This window comes from Puntigrus tetrazona, chromosome 18 (genome assembly GCF_018831695.1).
Source record: "Puntigrus tetrazona isolate hp1 chromosome 18, ASM1883169v1, whole genome shotgun sequence".
NCBI classification, from domain to species: Eukaryota; Metazoa; Chordata; class Actinopteri; order Cypriniformes; family Cyprinidae; genus Puntigrus; species Puntigrus tetrazona.
The window spans coordinates 10,284,704-10,296,471 of NC_056716.1; the positions used below are offsets into that span (position 1 = coordinate 10,284,704).

At 38.2% G+C, this 11,768-nt stretch overlaps 1 protein-coding gene across 1 annotated transcript; it reads right to left on the reverse strand.

Annotated features, from left to right (window-relative positions):
- Positions 1 to 3,361: 3,361 nt before the first annotated feature.
- On the reverse strand, positions 3,362 to 11,376 carry leo1 (LEO1 homolog, Paf1/RNA polymerase II complex component). Its single transcript, XM_043216701.1, has 11 exons — positions 11,268 to 11,376; positions 9,965 to 10,543; positions 9,654 to 9,752; positions 9,475 to 9,569; positions 8,766 to 8,914; positions 8,504 to 8,683; positions 8,269 to 8,403; positions 7,263 to 7,398; positions 5,791 to 5,980; positions 4,182 to 4,279; positions 3,362 to 3,638 (listed from the first exon to the last, which is right to left on the reverse strand). The coding sequence occupies exons 1-11, from the start codon at positions 11,323 to 11,325 to the stop codon at positions 3,525 to 3,527; spliced, it is 1,833 nt and encodes a 610-aa protein (XP_043072636.1). The 5' UTR covers positions 11,326 to 11,376; the 3' UTR covers positions 3,362 to 3,524.
- Between the last annotated feature and the right edge of the window lie 392 nt (positions 11,377 to 11,768).

Consider the following 11,768-nt stretch of genomic DNA (forward strand, 5'->3'; position numbering starts at 1 on the left):
ATTCATAGCTAATTCTGTTTGAGCATTATTACACTGTTTGGGCATTTATTTCAATCTATATGTCTAAGATAGATACTTAACTGATAATTAATAAAAAGATAATTAGACAGGTAATTTGATTTTAACATTTTTATGCTGTTTAGGCCATTTTTAAATATATTTTTACATCTAAATATATTTGTGTTGTCTAAGATAAAAATGCATTTTGTATTTGTAAAATTTGTAAAAACATTTAAAAGTTTAAACAAAATATATTTATTGTGTGTGTGTGTGTGTGTGTGTGTGTCTATATACTGTATATATATATATATATATATATATATATATGTGTGTGTGTGTGTGTGTGTGTGTGTGTGTGTGTGTGTGTAATATATATTTACCAATTTAATAAAAATATGCTTTGATGCTCTGGCTCTGTTCTTTATATATGATGTTTACTGGAGCCTTTGATAAACTAATGATAGTCAATTTATTACAGCTGAAATCCAAAAGAACCGTGTTCTTATAAATGATGACGCCGAAGCTCAAAAAGTCATCGAGTATGAAATATCATCCTCTGGAATACTCGATTCTGATTGGCCAGTGGTGTCATTTCTGTGGTCAAATGTTTTTATAATGATCGCTAAACCGTATGTCCTGCATAGCTCCGCAAGATGTCTCATGTATCACTCTGCGTATCTTTCTTCACACATACTAAAGTAATGCAAGCCCATCAGTCATTCGTGTCAATTATGTCATAAATGAAAGACAAATTTGGTTATTATAAAATGTCCGTCAGTCACTGCAAACAATCAGACTCTACACTATCCTTCGCGTTGTTTCTTTAACGGTAATTTTAGCAGGATACAGTACACGGTACGCAGTAAAATTATTCCAGCCAACAACTGCAGCCACAATGGGCCGAGAGATAGGGGGTAGAGACAGAGAGGAAATACTGCAGAGGTCTGAACCCCCCCATCTGCGTCCATGGCCTACCAACACTGCCACACCATTACATAACACTACTGCAGAGAGAGAGAGAGAGAGCAAAAGAGAGAGAGAGAGAGACACCCACTGCTACTGTCAGCCAAGGAGGTAATAAATCACGCGCAGACACACTGCAGGATTCTCCACACCTTCAGCAGCAAAACAGTCACTTCACACCGGACCACATTCTGGAGTAGAACCAAACATAAACAGACTCTCACTGTATGTTCAGCATTCTTAAAATGATAATTGTACGTGACGTATCACGCTCGGGCTGTGATTGTATTGATTGTAAACGCATGAGACACACCTGCACAACACAAAGAACTCCCGTCAGCATCTGTGTGTGTGTGTGTGTGTGTGTGCGTGCGTTTACCGATGAAAAAGAAGGACACGAGTGTGTGTGTGTGTGACAGCCGCAGTGTGCGATTACGTGCGTTTATTTGATTTCATAACTACAGCCAGCACAACCCCGAGGCGAAATGAAGACGAAAAGGGGATTCCTCTGTGTGCTGATGAACGGAGGAGAGCGCTGTGAAAGGAATAACAAGTCATTTAGGCAATCAGGACTGCGAAATCACCTCCTGCCGCATACCGAATGGGAACATGAGAGAAAACGAATCGGAATGTTAAGTTTGCTCAAGGAAATGTGAGGGGTGAAATATTCAGGAGGTCGTGGGTGGCTGTCAAGACGTTTCTACGAGGTTGCTATGGAATTTTATTATCTTTAGGTTGTATTTAATTACCAAAAAAATACATTTTAAATAAAAAGGTCATTTTAAATAAAGTAAATAAATAAAGACGTATGCATGTTTCAATTGTTTATATATTATTTGTAATGTAAATTATATTCAATTCAATATGTACTAAATATTTTATATATATACATACATACACAGTGATATGCTAAAGTTTGGGCAAAAATCTTAACAAAATAAGAGAGATTATTAAAATAATTAAAAATTACAAAAAAAAAAAAAATTATTAAAATAAACCCCCTCAAAAGTTTGTGAACCTTTGGTTGTTAATGCTGCCTGTGTTAACCTGGATGATCTACTTTTTTTTTTTTTTTGTTTAGTGAAGGTTGTTAATAAGTGCCTCGTTTGTTCTTAAACTAAGCGCTACTCCATCCTTAAACTAAAATCCTCCATGTCCTGCAGATTCTTCGGTTTTCGCACTATTTTGTTGAAATAATTATTTTTTCTCCCTATAATACTGGCCTTCAGAAGCAACAGAAGATGCTTGCATGTTTCCGGAAGACAAATTAAGTAAAGTTTTCACCCCTTTAGCTCTTAATGCATTTTGTTTCCTTCTGGAGCATCAGTGAATGTTTTTTAACTGTTTAGAACAAACAAGGGACACATGAACAACGGTCACAAATCAGAAACAGTCGCAGATCATCTGGGTTAACACCACACACACACACACACACACACACACAGAACACTTTATTTAACATGCAGTTATGTTTTTGCTGAGCATTATATTTGATACATAAGGCTTTTATGGCTGATTATTTAGGAGGAGTTTTTATCAAATGCTTTAACTGAGTAAAAACATGCAATTTGGTGCAATCGTTAATATTTCTATTACCAAAAAGCAAAATTAAATTCCGATTCATTAGCTTGTAATGTAACCAAACCAATTATATCTTAGCAGGATATTTAAATGCTTTGAATCTTATGATTAGCTAGTTTTTTATTGTAGCGGGGGAAAAAATGATACTATATCTGTTTATCTTTAATGCATTTAATATATTACTGTAATCAAATTATCAATATCACTTCAGACTATGATGCTTTTTTACTTTCTTGACAGGTGTTCATATTCTAATCTCATGTTAAGCAATGCTACATACTGATGCTTATGTCAGCAAACAGAGAAAAAGTGCTAAACACAGCAAACAGGTCAAACGCATCCGCAGGTGTAGCGAGGTGACCCTAAAGATCAGCAGCTCTGTGGGAATAAAAGAGAACAACGCAGAGTAAGACCTGTATTACCTTCCAGGAAGTACGTGTGTGTGTGTGTGTGTGTGTGTGTGTGCGTCATTCTGGGGCCAAGGGGTGAGATCTGTACATAAACCTCCTTTCAAATCTCTCTCACCGGAAAAAAATTCAGCAGGTACAGCTAAGAAAATTCACACCAACACAAACAGACTCTCCACGTCAATAATAAAACTGCACCGGCGATGGCCGTTCTCTCACCCAGCAGCCCTCATAAATAACAGGTTAAAATTAGATTGATCTTTTTACCAGGACGTGAATAAAAAGTACGGCTCGGATTCATCTGCACATGCAACCCACGTAAGACATAACCAGCCGTGTAGGATTTTAATCGAAAGCCTTTGTTAACAGCGCGATTTTATTTCCGCATTTAATAAAACGAGCAGACCGCATCAAGGTTATTGCTCTTTATTGATGCGTTGCAATGATGAGCATTTTCTGACTTTATAAAATATACAAACAAATAACTGCAAGTTTGATTTTCTGGATTAGACGACTACTTTACTGTGATTATCCAATCACAAAACGATACAAAAAAAAACAAACACGTAAAAATCATTCATCTTCATCTTCCTCCTCTTCCTCGTCGCTGATGACGTATTTTTTGGGTTTCTTGGCAGCGGATTCCTCATCTTCCTCGGCCTTCCGTTTTCCAGAGTTCTCTCCCTCCTAAAAGAAAGGATAAATCATTACCAAAAGCAGATTTTAATCAGAATTTTGCTTTTCTTTACCATTTTAAGCCTCTCAGAGTCTTTTTTTGGTACTGTACCTTTAAAACATCTATATGTAAAGGACCTTTTATCATTGGCTAGTGTTTTAACCTTTAAAAAGTATTCTTCCAAAGACACCCAATCAAGTTTAGTTTAGGGTTCTCATCATATGCGGATGCCTTCTCATCTGTCAAACTTTTAGAATATGTTTTGAAAGTTTTGTGCACGTGGACTAAAACGGATGGACAAAAACGATGAGAGAACGCTGAAATATCTTGCGTTTAGTAGATAAACGGATGTCTTGCGGGTTTGGAACAACGCGCGTGTGAGGAAATTACATAATTATACGCTTTTTGCTTTGATTCAAGGCTTTTCACTGGAGAAAACGATAAGAAAATATCAAAAAAGCTGCAGAAAACCGTCCTGATTTACTGATACGCTCATCGTTGTGATGTTATTACCAGCCGGTTTTCGAGAGGTCTATCTGGACAGAAACGTTCACCTCATCACTGTCCAGTCTCTTGGCCTTCATCAGTCGCTGGGCCTTGTCTTCATCAGAACCTTCATCGCTGTCTGAAGAATAGATCCTGGCTCGTTCCTCTATGACATGACCCACAAACAAACAAACAATTAAGCGCAGCTCAGAATTCAAGACTGATTTTCAAGCATTCCAGAGAGATGTTCTTTCAGTAAGTACCTCTTATTGGCACAAACAAATCAAACCGAACAAACTAATCTAAATCTCAGTCGGACTCCGGCATAATGCAGCATTAAGGAGCCGGCAGGTAATCGGCTAACGGCTGTAACGGTTACTGTCAGTGAGAAAGCGCGTGCGTGAGACGTGCTGTTTTGGGAACACAAGCTGTTGTTGCGGTGCAGAATGTTCTAGCTGATCGCAGCGGGTCTCGAACTCGCTCAAAGAATCTGTTGTGCAGAAACACTGACCCACGGGGGAGCGAGGGAATACAATATAGACGACAGACACAGGACCCCACCGCGGTTCAGAGGCCGTTTCAGCTGACCTACTTCCTGTAGAGACGGCCGTTTTCGCACTACAGCTATTGGTGCAGACGTGACCGGGTTTGATTTTAGGTTTGTTTAAAGGGAGTTCCTTGGGTTGGCGCGGTTCTGCATTGGTATTATTATTATTGATGCAAATTTCTGCAACTGAAATTCGCCAAAACAGCATAAACTTTATTGTGATGGCTCACCTAGGTGTCCAACTGGACCGAGTATCTCTACAGAGCCTTAACTAGTGCATGTGCAGTTAGAGCGTGTCCTTTCACTGCATGATTCAGTCTAATAAAACGTGTTTAAATTGAACGCAAATTGGGGATATTGCAGAAAAAGAAGGGCAATTTGTTTTTGTTTTTATACCGTATAGCCTAGTTAATCAATTTCAAAATTGTGGGGGTTTTTTATAATCATGCTTACAAATTTTTTTTACAACAGTCCAATAAACGAAGACTTGAGTTTTAGGGCACGTATTCTAAGTTTCTAAATATCCTCTCAGAGTGCTCCTATTTTAGCTTAAACATTTCTAGCTAGGAGTTTTGGCTTAAAAGTGATTTAGGACCAATCTGAGAGCAACTATCTTTTATCTTAGTGAGGAGGCGGGGTTAACCCCGTTGCTAGATATGACACAGTCTTTTGAAGACTGTGATTGGTTGGTTCTAAGAATTTTGTCACTAGGAGTAACTTTTAGCGCTAAATAATCGCAATAAGCTTTGTGCTTATTAGTGGGAAAAAGGCTTTCAAAAATGTTCATATTAAAGTTTAATACTTCAACAGTGAACTGGAGATTAAAACAAATATATAAATTTAAGAATTTACATAAAACTTTTTTCTGATATTTGCATGTCTGTGTACAACGGTAGCGTAGATTTTTAAATACATTTGATTCATTAATTGATTTTTACATAAACGTGGCTTTTGGTTAAATACAAATTTAAATTTTGGCAAAAAAGTGCATTTTAAGCGCATTTCAGGTCCAGCATTGGAGATGATGTGCAGAACTTGAGCATGATAAAATTAGCTATGATCAGCAGAGTTATTTTTTTCTACAGGCAGTGTGTGTGCGTGTTTGCATGTATGTTTTGCATGTGACCTACCCCTCAGACCTCCTCCCTTGTATTTGCTCTTAATGGCAGCCAGGCTGATGGATTCTTCACCCTCCTCATCCTCGTCGTAGCGGTCTGGCTCCAGATACCCAGCATTCAGACCTCGCTGATGCTGTTTCTCTCTCATACGCCTCTGCTGGGATTCACGACGGATAGACGCACGCAACCTCTCCTCCTCTTTCTGCGCAGACACACACAAAAAAAACCAAAAAAACCTCACTGTCACTGCAGGATTATACTGAACGAACGCGTCCACGTCCTAGTTTATCAGTCAGCGTGGAGATAAATATAGATGCATTTTATTTTAGTAATGAAAAGGAATTTCAAAACTAAACCTTATTGGATTGAATAAGTAATTTTTTATATTACATTGAGTTACATTGAGTTTTGTTGCATGCATTTTACAGAGATTGCCAGATATTAAACAAATACATTATGAAAGTTCAAAAAATAATAAAAATTATAATCTAAAGCAATATATATTCTTGGATAATGTCCGTCAACATCACTAGTTTAAGGTGTGAAATGCTCTTACAGAAATCATTCTAATAAAACGATTTGCTGCTCAAGACACATTATTGTGATGATTATTATTATTATTTTTTTGCTTAAGACTAAACACCAAGTTAAAATTGATTCAAAACCGAAATTAAATTTACTAGTATTCTTCCTGAATAAAATAATTCTAATCTTACTGACCCCGACATTTTAATGTAAATTCATGCCCGGCCGTTCTATAAACATTTATTCACGATCGTCACCCGTAAAAGCCGCTTTCAATAAAACTCGTGAAATAATTTCATAGCTCTTCATTTACGAGAGAAATTTGCCAAAGCCGCTTTCGCTTCAACAAGGCCGTCTAATGGTGTCTGGGTCTTTGGGAGCGACTTACGGCTGGCCATCTGATATGAAATCTGGCTCTTTAGACTTTAGACTTCTGGTCGGAGGGAGATAAATGAGAGAGAGAGAGAGGAAATAGATAAAAACATTTACAGCACTCCACTTTAGTTGTTGGACAATCTGTTTAGATAGCACGGCTGAAATCGTATACGCATAACCCCGTTGCTGCCAAGATCTGCCGTGTGTGAGGAAACGTGCGGCGAGCGCGATCTTCACAGACTCTGATAAGTCTGTTATGCGTCCGCTCTCTTATGCAATACCTTATCAGGTTTTTATGATGACATTTTGTAAAATGAAACGACAAAAGCTGAGTCACTGTGTGTAATCTTGTCCTTTAAGTTCCAAAACATATTGGTTAAACCCCCTAGCAGGGCAGCTTTATGACCTAGTTTCCTCTGAAATCTCCAGGTTTTCAGGAAGAAGGGTTTTCATTACGGGGATTTAAGTTATGATATAACCATCCTCTGCATTTCTGCACTGATAAGAATGCAGTAGAATTTTTCCATCAGTCTGGGGCTAAACTCGAATCTCTTCGCCGAGCGAAACGCATGCATTTGTTTTACCTTTATCATCTCATTTCTCTGGGATTCGGGATCTCTGCCGGCCATAGGCAGAATTCGGATCTTCTGCGTCTTTGAGCAGCGGTCGGCGAGAGAGAGGGTCATCTTCCTGTGCGTGGCGCTGTCTGTGGAGTGAGGTCTGCAGAGACGCACGCATAATAATGTAAATCCAGCATTTAAGATGTATTATAAAAGGATATTAGCTGAGAAACTGCATGAAATGGGTGCACTTTTAAAATCTGTCTCTGCAAAAAAGCTTTAAAGGGATTAAAATACTTAACTTGAAATATGTACTGAATTTAAAACTGAAATCTTGCTGACAAAAAATAAATAAATAAATAAATAATAAATTTCAAAGTGTTCATCTTGCTATTTAACAAACCCGAGAGACCCCTGCTGGTGGATTAGTGCCTGTTCAACTCAATCCATAGCTAAACCACTAGTGTTAGTTGAGGTTCTGAATGCTGATTGGTCGATACAATAAAACACGAAATACAGAGCTTCAGCTATTAATTAATTGTTAAATCTTTTTTTATTTTATTTTATGTTAAGGACCAGTTCTCAACATTAACTAGTAGCTTATTAGCATGCATATTACTAGCATATTGGCTGTTATTTAGTACTTATACAACACATATTAATGCTTTACTCTGTATGACCATATTCTAGATCTAAGCCAACTAGGAGTTTATATATATTATATTATTATATATTATATATTATATATATATTAATAAAAATTATTTACACATACATATACAAATTTAAATTATATTAAAAAAATTATAATATATATATATCAATTGAATTCAGTAAAATTTGTTAAATATCACCACCTAGTGTCCAACATGTCAAATAGCACGACAACGTTTATCACTAAAGTGCACAGTCTCTTCTGTTAGGGTTAAAGTGTAGGTTAGGTTATAGTATGCATAACTAGCAGTACATAAAAACAGTAGAAGTCTATGTAACGTTACTGTGTTTGTGCGTGTGAGAAAGAGAAACACACCTGAAGGTGAGTTTGGTCTTGAACACAGCCTGACCCTGCAATCCTGTACCCTGACGGATGAACAGGTGGTTGTGATCGCCCTGCAGAGGAGCTTTATACACGTCAAACACCTCATTCCCCAGGTGCAGAGACATGCTGAGAGAAACGAGATCGAGTTTAATGCTGATTTCCATAGCTTGGCATCATTATACATTACTCAGCGCTCCAAGACTAAAATCTGCACGCCCATCCTCACCTGCCATCTGACCATTTAACAATGCGTGCATTGCTCTCCTTGATTTCGCTGCCCTCCTCGTCACGCCGAGAGCGCCACCTGATGGTGTTTTCCACCTTCAGCTTCAGGCGGGTTCGTCCTTCCTCATCTAACATCTCCTCGTCCTCAAACTCGTCCTCGTAGTACTGAGGGTCAAAAGGCCTACGGGGAGAACGAGGCAAACAAACAGTCAAATGAAGCATTTAGCAACCCGAGTTCAGAGTTCCAGGAGATATTCACCCACCTGGGCTCCACGCTGAGAAAGTTGGGTAATTTGACGAAGTAGAGCTCACTGCCCAGATCTGTGCTGACTTTAGGAATCTCCACTTCGATCCTCGTCTCTGGAACCGGCTCCTCTTCAGGCTGATCTCCCTCTAGACCGTCCTCAGCATCCTGTTCAGTCAGGAGTAAAAATAATAATAAATAATAATTAATTCCACTGCTTATATTATCTAATCAGAATGAAATGGTGGCAATGTAATTATTATATATTTTTTAAATTAAATAATAATAAAAATAATAAGATCCAAGATCTACACAGATGACCTATTTTGGACTATATAGTGTTAAAAAAAAAATCATTATTTTTGCTGGATATTCAAATAGAATAAAAAAATTGCACACACTCCTAAATGGCATGGAACTCAAACAAGCAGGTACACAAGCACTCACACACAAAAATATGCCTGTATTCCCGTAAACAGTGGTTTATTAGAACAAAACCGCTAAACCTAAATTGGATGTTGACAGGCATACTGGATATATACATTAGGTTAAGTAATAGCGCTTTAATATACAGTACACTGCTGCTGACTTTGGCTTTAATATTCATCAAATAACAAGCCATAGCCATAGCATAGCCAATACCTAAACTTAACTACTACCTTACTAACTATTAATATAAGAATCAAAGTGAGGTGAGGTGAAAACTGAAAAAAAAGCAAATATCTGACCATAGGCTGCCCAGGTGTGGGAGGTTTCTCTGCATCGCTGTCTGATGAAATATCATCTGCTTCCCCAAACAGATCATTTGCAGCTGGCTTCTTACCTACACACACACACACCAGTTAAACGGAGTTAACAGAGCTTCCGTGTGTATGACAGCGCGTTTCATCATTCGATCGTCTCTCACCCTGTGCATCAGGGTCAGAATCGGAGTCAGAGTCTGAAGCTATTTTTTTCTTTTTCTTGCGAGTGAATTCTTCCTCGCTGTCACTGCCCTTCATCGACTCTGAAATGAATGTGCACAAAGATCTGTCAGAATAAAGAGGTTGTAGATCATCCAATAATAACAAGACCATTCCATGGGCTGCCTGAGGAGGTACTTTGTTTTTTGCCACAAATACATTGGGTCTCCTTCACTAATAATTGTAGAGATTATTCATAATTACATACACATGATAACCATCGATCTATGCATATATACACTACAATATCTCTCACCTGATTTTTGTCTCTCCCCTTCATCGTCAGAATGATCCCTTTCATCATCTGAGTTCTGCTGTTTGTCCTCGTCCTCCGATTGGTCACTTTTTCCACCCCACTTCTCATCTCCAGAGTGGACATCTTTCCCTGACCCTTCTCCGTCTGAATGAGGCGTGCCGGGATCTGAATGCCCACTTCCTACTTCTGAACGTGGGCTGCCCGCCTCTGACCCTGGACTTCCACTTCCTCTGTCAGATCTGTGGCTTCCTGCTCCTGAGGCTGGACTCCCCACATCCGATCGGTGGCCCCTCTCATCGTCATCGTCGTCCTCCTCACGATGGCCCTCTGACCCGCTGTGTTCATTGTCGGAGTGCATCGTCACGTCCGATTGGTTGCCGGATCGTTCCGATTGGCTCCCGCTGTGCTGGCTTCCACGATCGTCTTCACTGTCGTCTCCAAACAGCTCTTTATTGCTCGGCTTTCCACCATCTTCATCGTCATCTTCATCATGATCTCTGTCACTCTCACTGCCAGAGGCATTGCTGGCAGATCTGGGTCTCTCGTGCTCTGAATCAGAGCCGGAACCAGAGCCGGAATCTGGATCAATCACATCAACATATACATTAGTTTACAAACTTATTTAGCGTATGCATTTTTTTTTTTTAAACCCAAACAGACTTAGAAGTATATTGTAATTTAACTTCATTTGGCATGAAATCACAGACCATAAAACTGTCTGTTAGAAACATTTCACACGATAAGAATACAGCGGCACAGAATTAGTAATTGTGCATTTTTTTCCTTAACACTATAAAAATGTCATATCATAACATATTAGATGACTAGGAATAATTTCGATCTGTGTTTTCCTCCTCCCTAAGTCTTCAATATCATAACTAATACACTAGTCAACATTTAATCAAAGTTGACTACGGTATATGAACCATAAAAGCAAAACATTTCATTTTCCAAAATGTTCCAACCGAGATGATACATCTCGAGAGGTGAATCCTAATAAATAAATACATTCAAATGCAATATGACATTCTTCAAAAACGTACATATGCATACGTTCTTTTAATTTATTCATTTAGTTTAAAGGTTTCACAAACTGCTCTATAAAAAGGATGAATTTAACATACGTGATAAAATGTGATGAAAAATGTGTGGAAAGCTGAAAGACCGTCTTACAGCTGCACATATCGCTAAATGAGTGCTCATAGACGGACATATAGCTGCTTAACAGACAGACATACAGCTGCTTAACATATAATTGAAATACATCTTCGTTCATTAATGCAATATTATAAATGTAAAGTACCTCGTTGCTCATTGTCACTATCGCCATCACTACCGAACAGCTCGTCCATGTCCGCCATTCTCACCGGCTGTAAATAACGATCAACATCCGGGTGAAAGTTTGTATATTAAAAGCGTCGGTAACACTTTATAAAATAAAGGTCCTTGGAGAAACTCTACGCTGATAAAAGTCCCCTCCCTCAAAGCGGAAAAGAGCAGGCGGCAGCAGTCAGGGAATAACTAAAACAAGTGCACTGTTTTTTTTTTTGTTTTTTTTTTAAATACATATTAAGAACAAGATACATACAGTAAGTCTACAGGTAATTTATTTTCCATCCAAATACGTTTTTTATCTTCACAACAATAATATTACAATTAATGAGGTGAAAAGTTCAAAATCGAATCAAATGATCTAGATGTGTTTGCTTTTTGAAACAAACTTGTATTTAGAACTTCCTTTTTCTTTTGAGTTCATGATAGCAACACATACAAAACCAGAATTGTTTTACCAAGGATGTCGATT

Coding starts and splice junctions, on each gene's coding strand:
- leo1 (XM_043216701.1), bottom strand. CDS start 11,325: ATGGCGGACATGGACGAGCTGTTCGGTAGTGATGGCGATAGTGACAAT. Junction 9,753..9,964: donor AGGGGAGAGACAAAAATCAG/GTGAGAGATATT, acceptor CATTCATTTCAG/AGTCGATGAAGGGCAGTGAC. Junction 5,981..7,262: donor AGAGAAATGAGATGATAAAG/GTAAAACAAATG, acceptor GTGTCTGCGCAG/AAAGAGGAGGAGAGGTTGCG.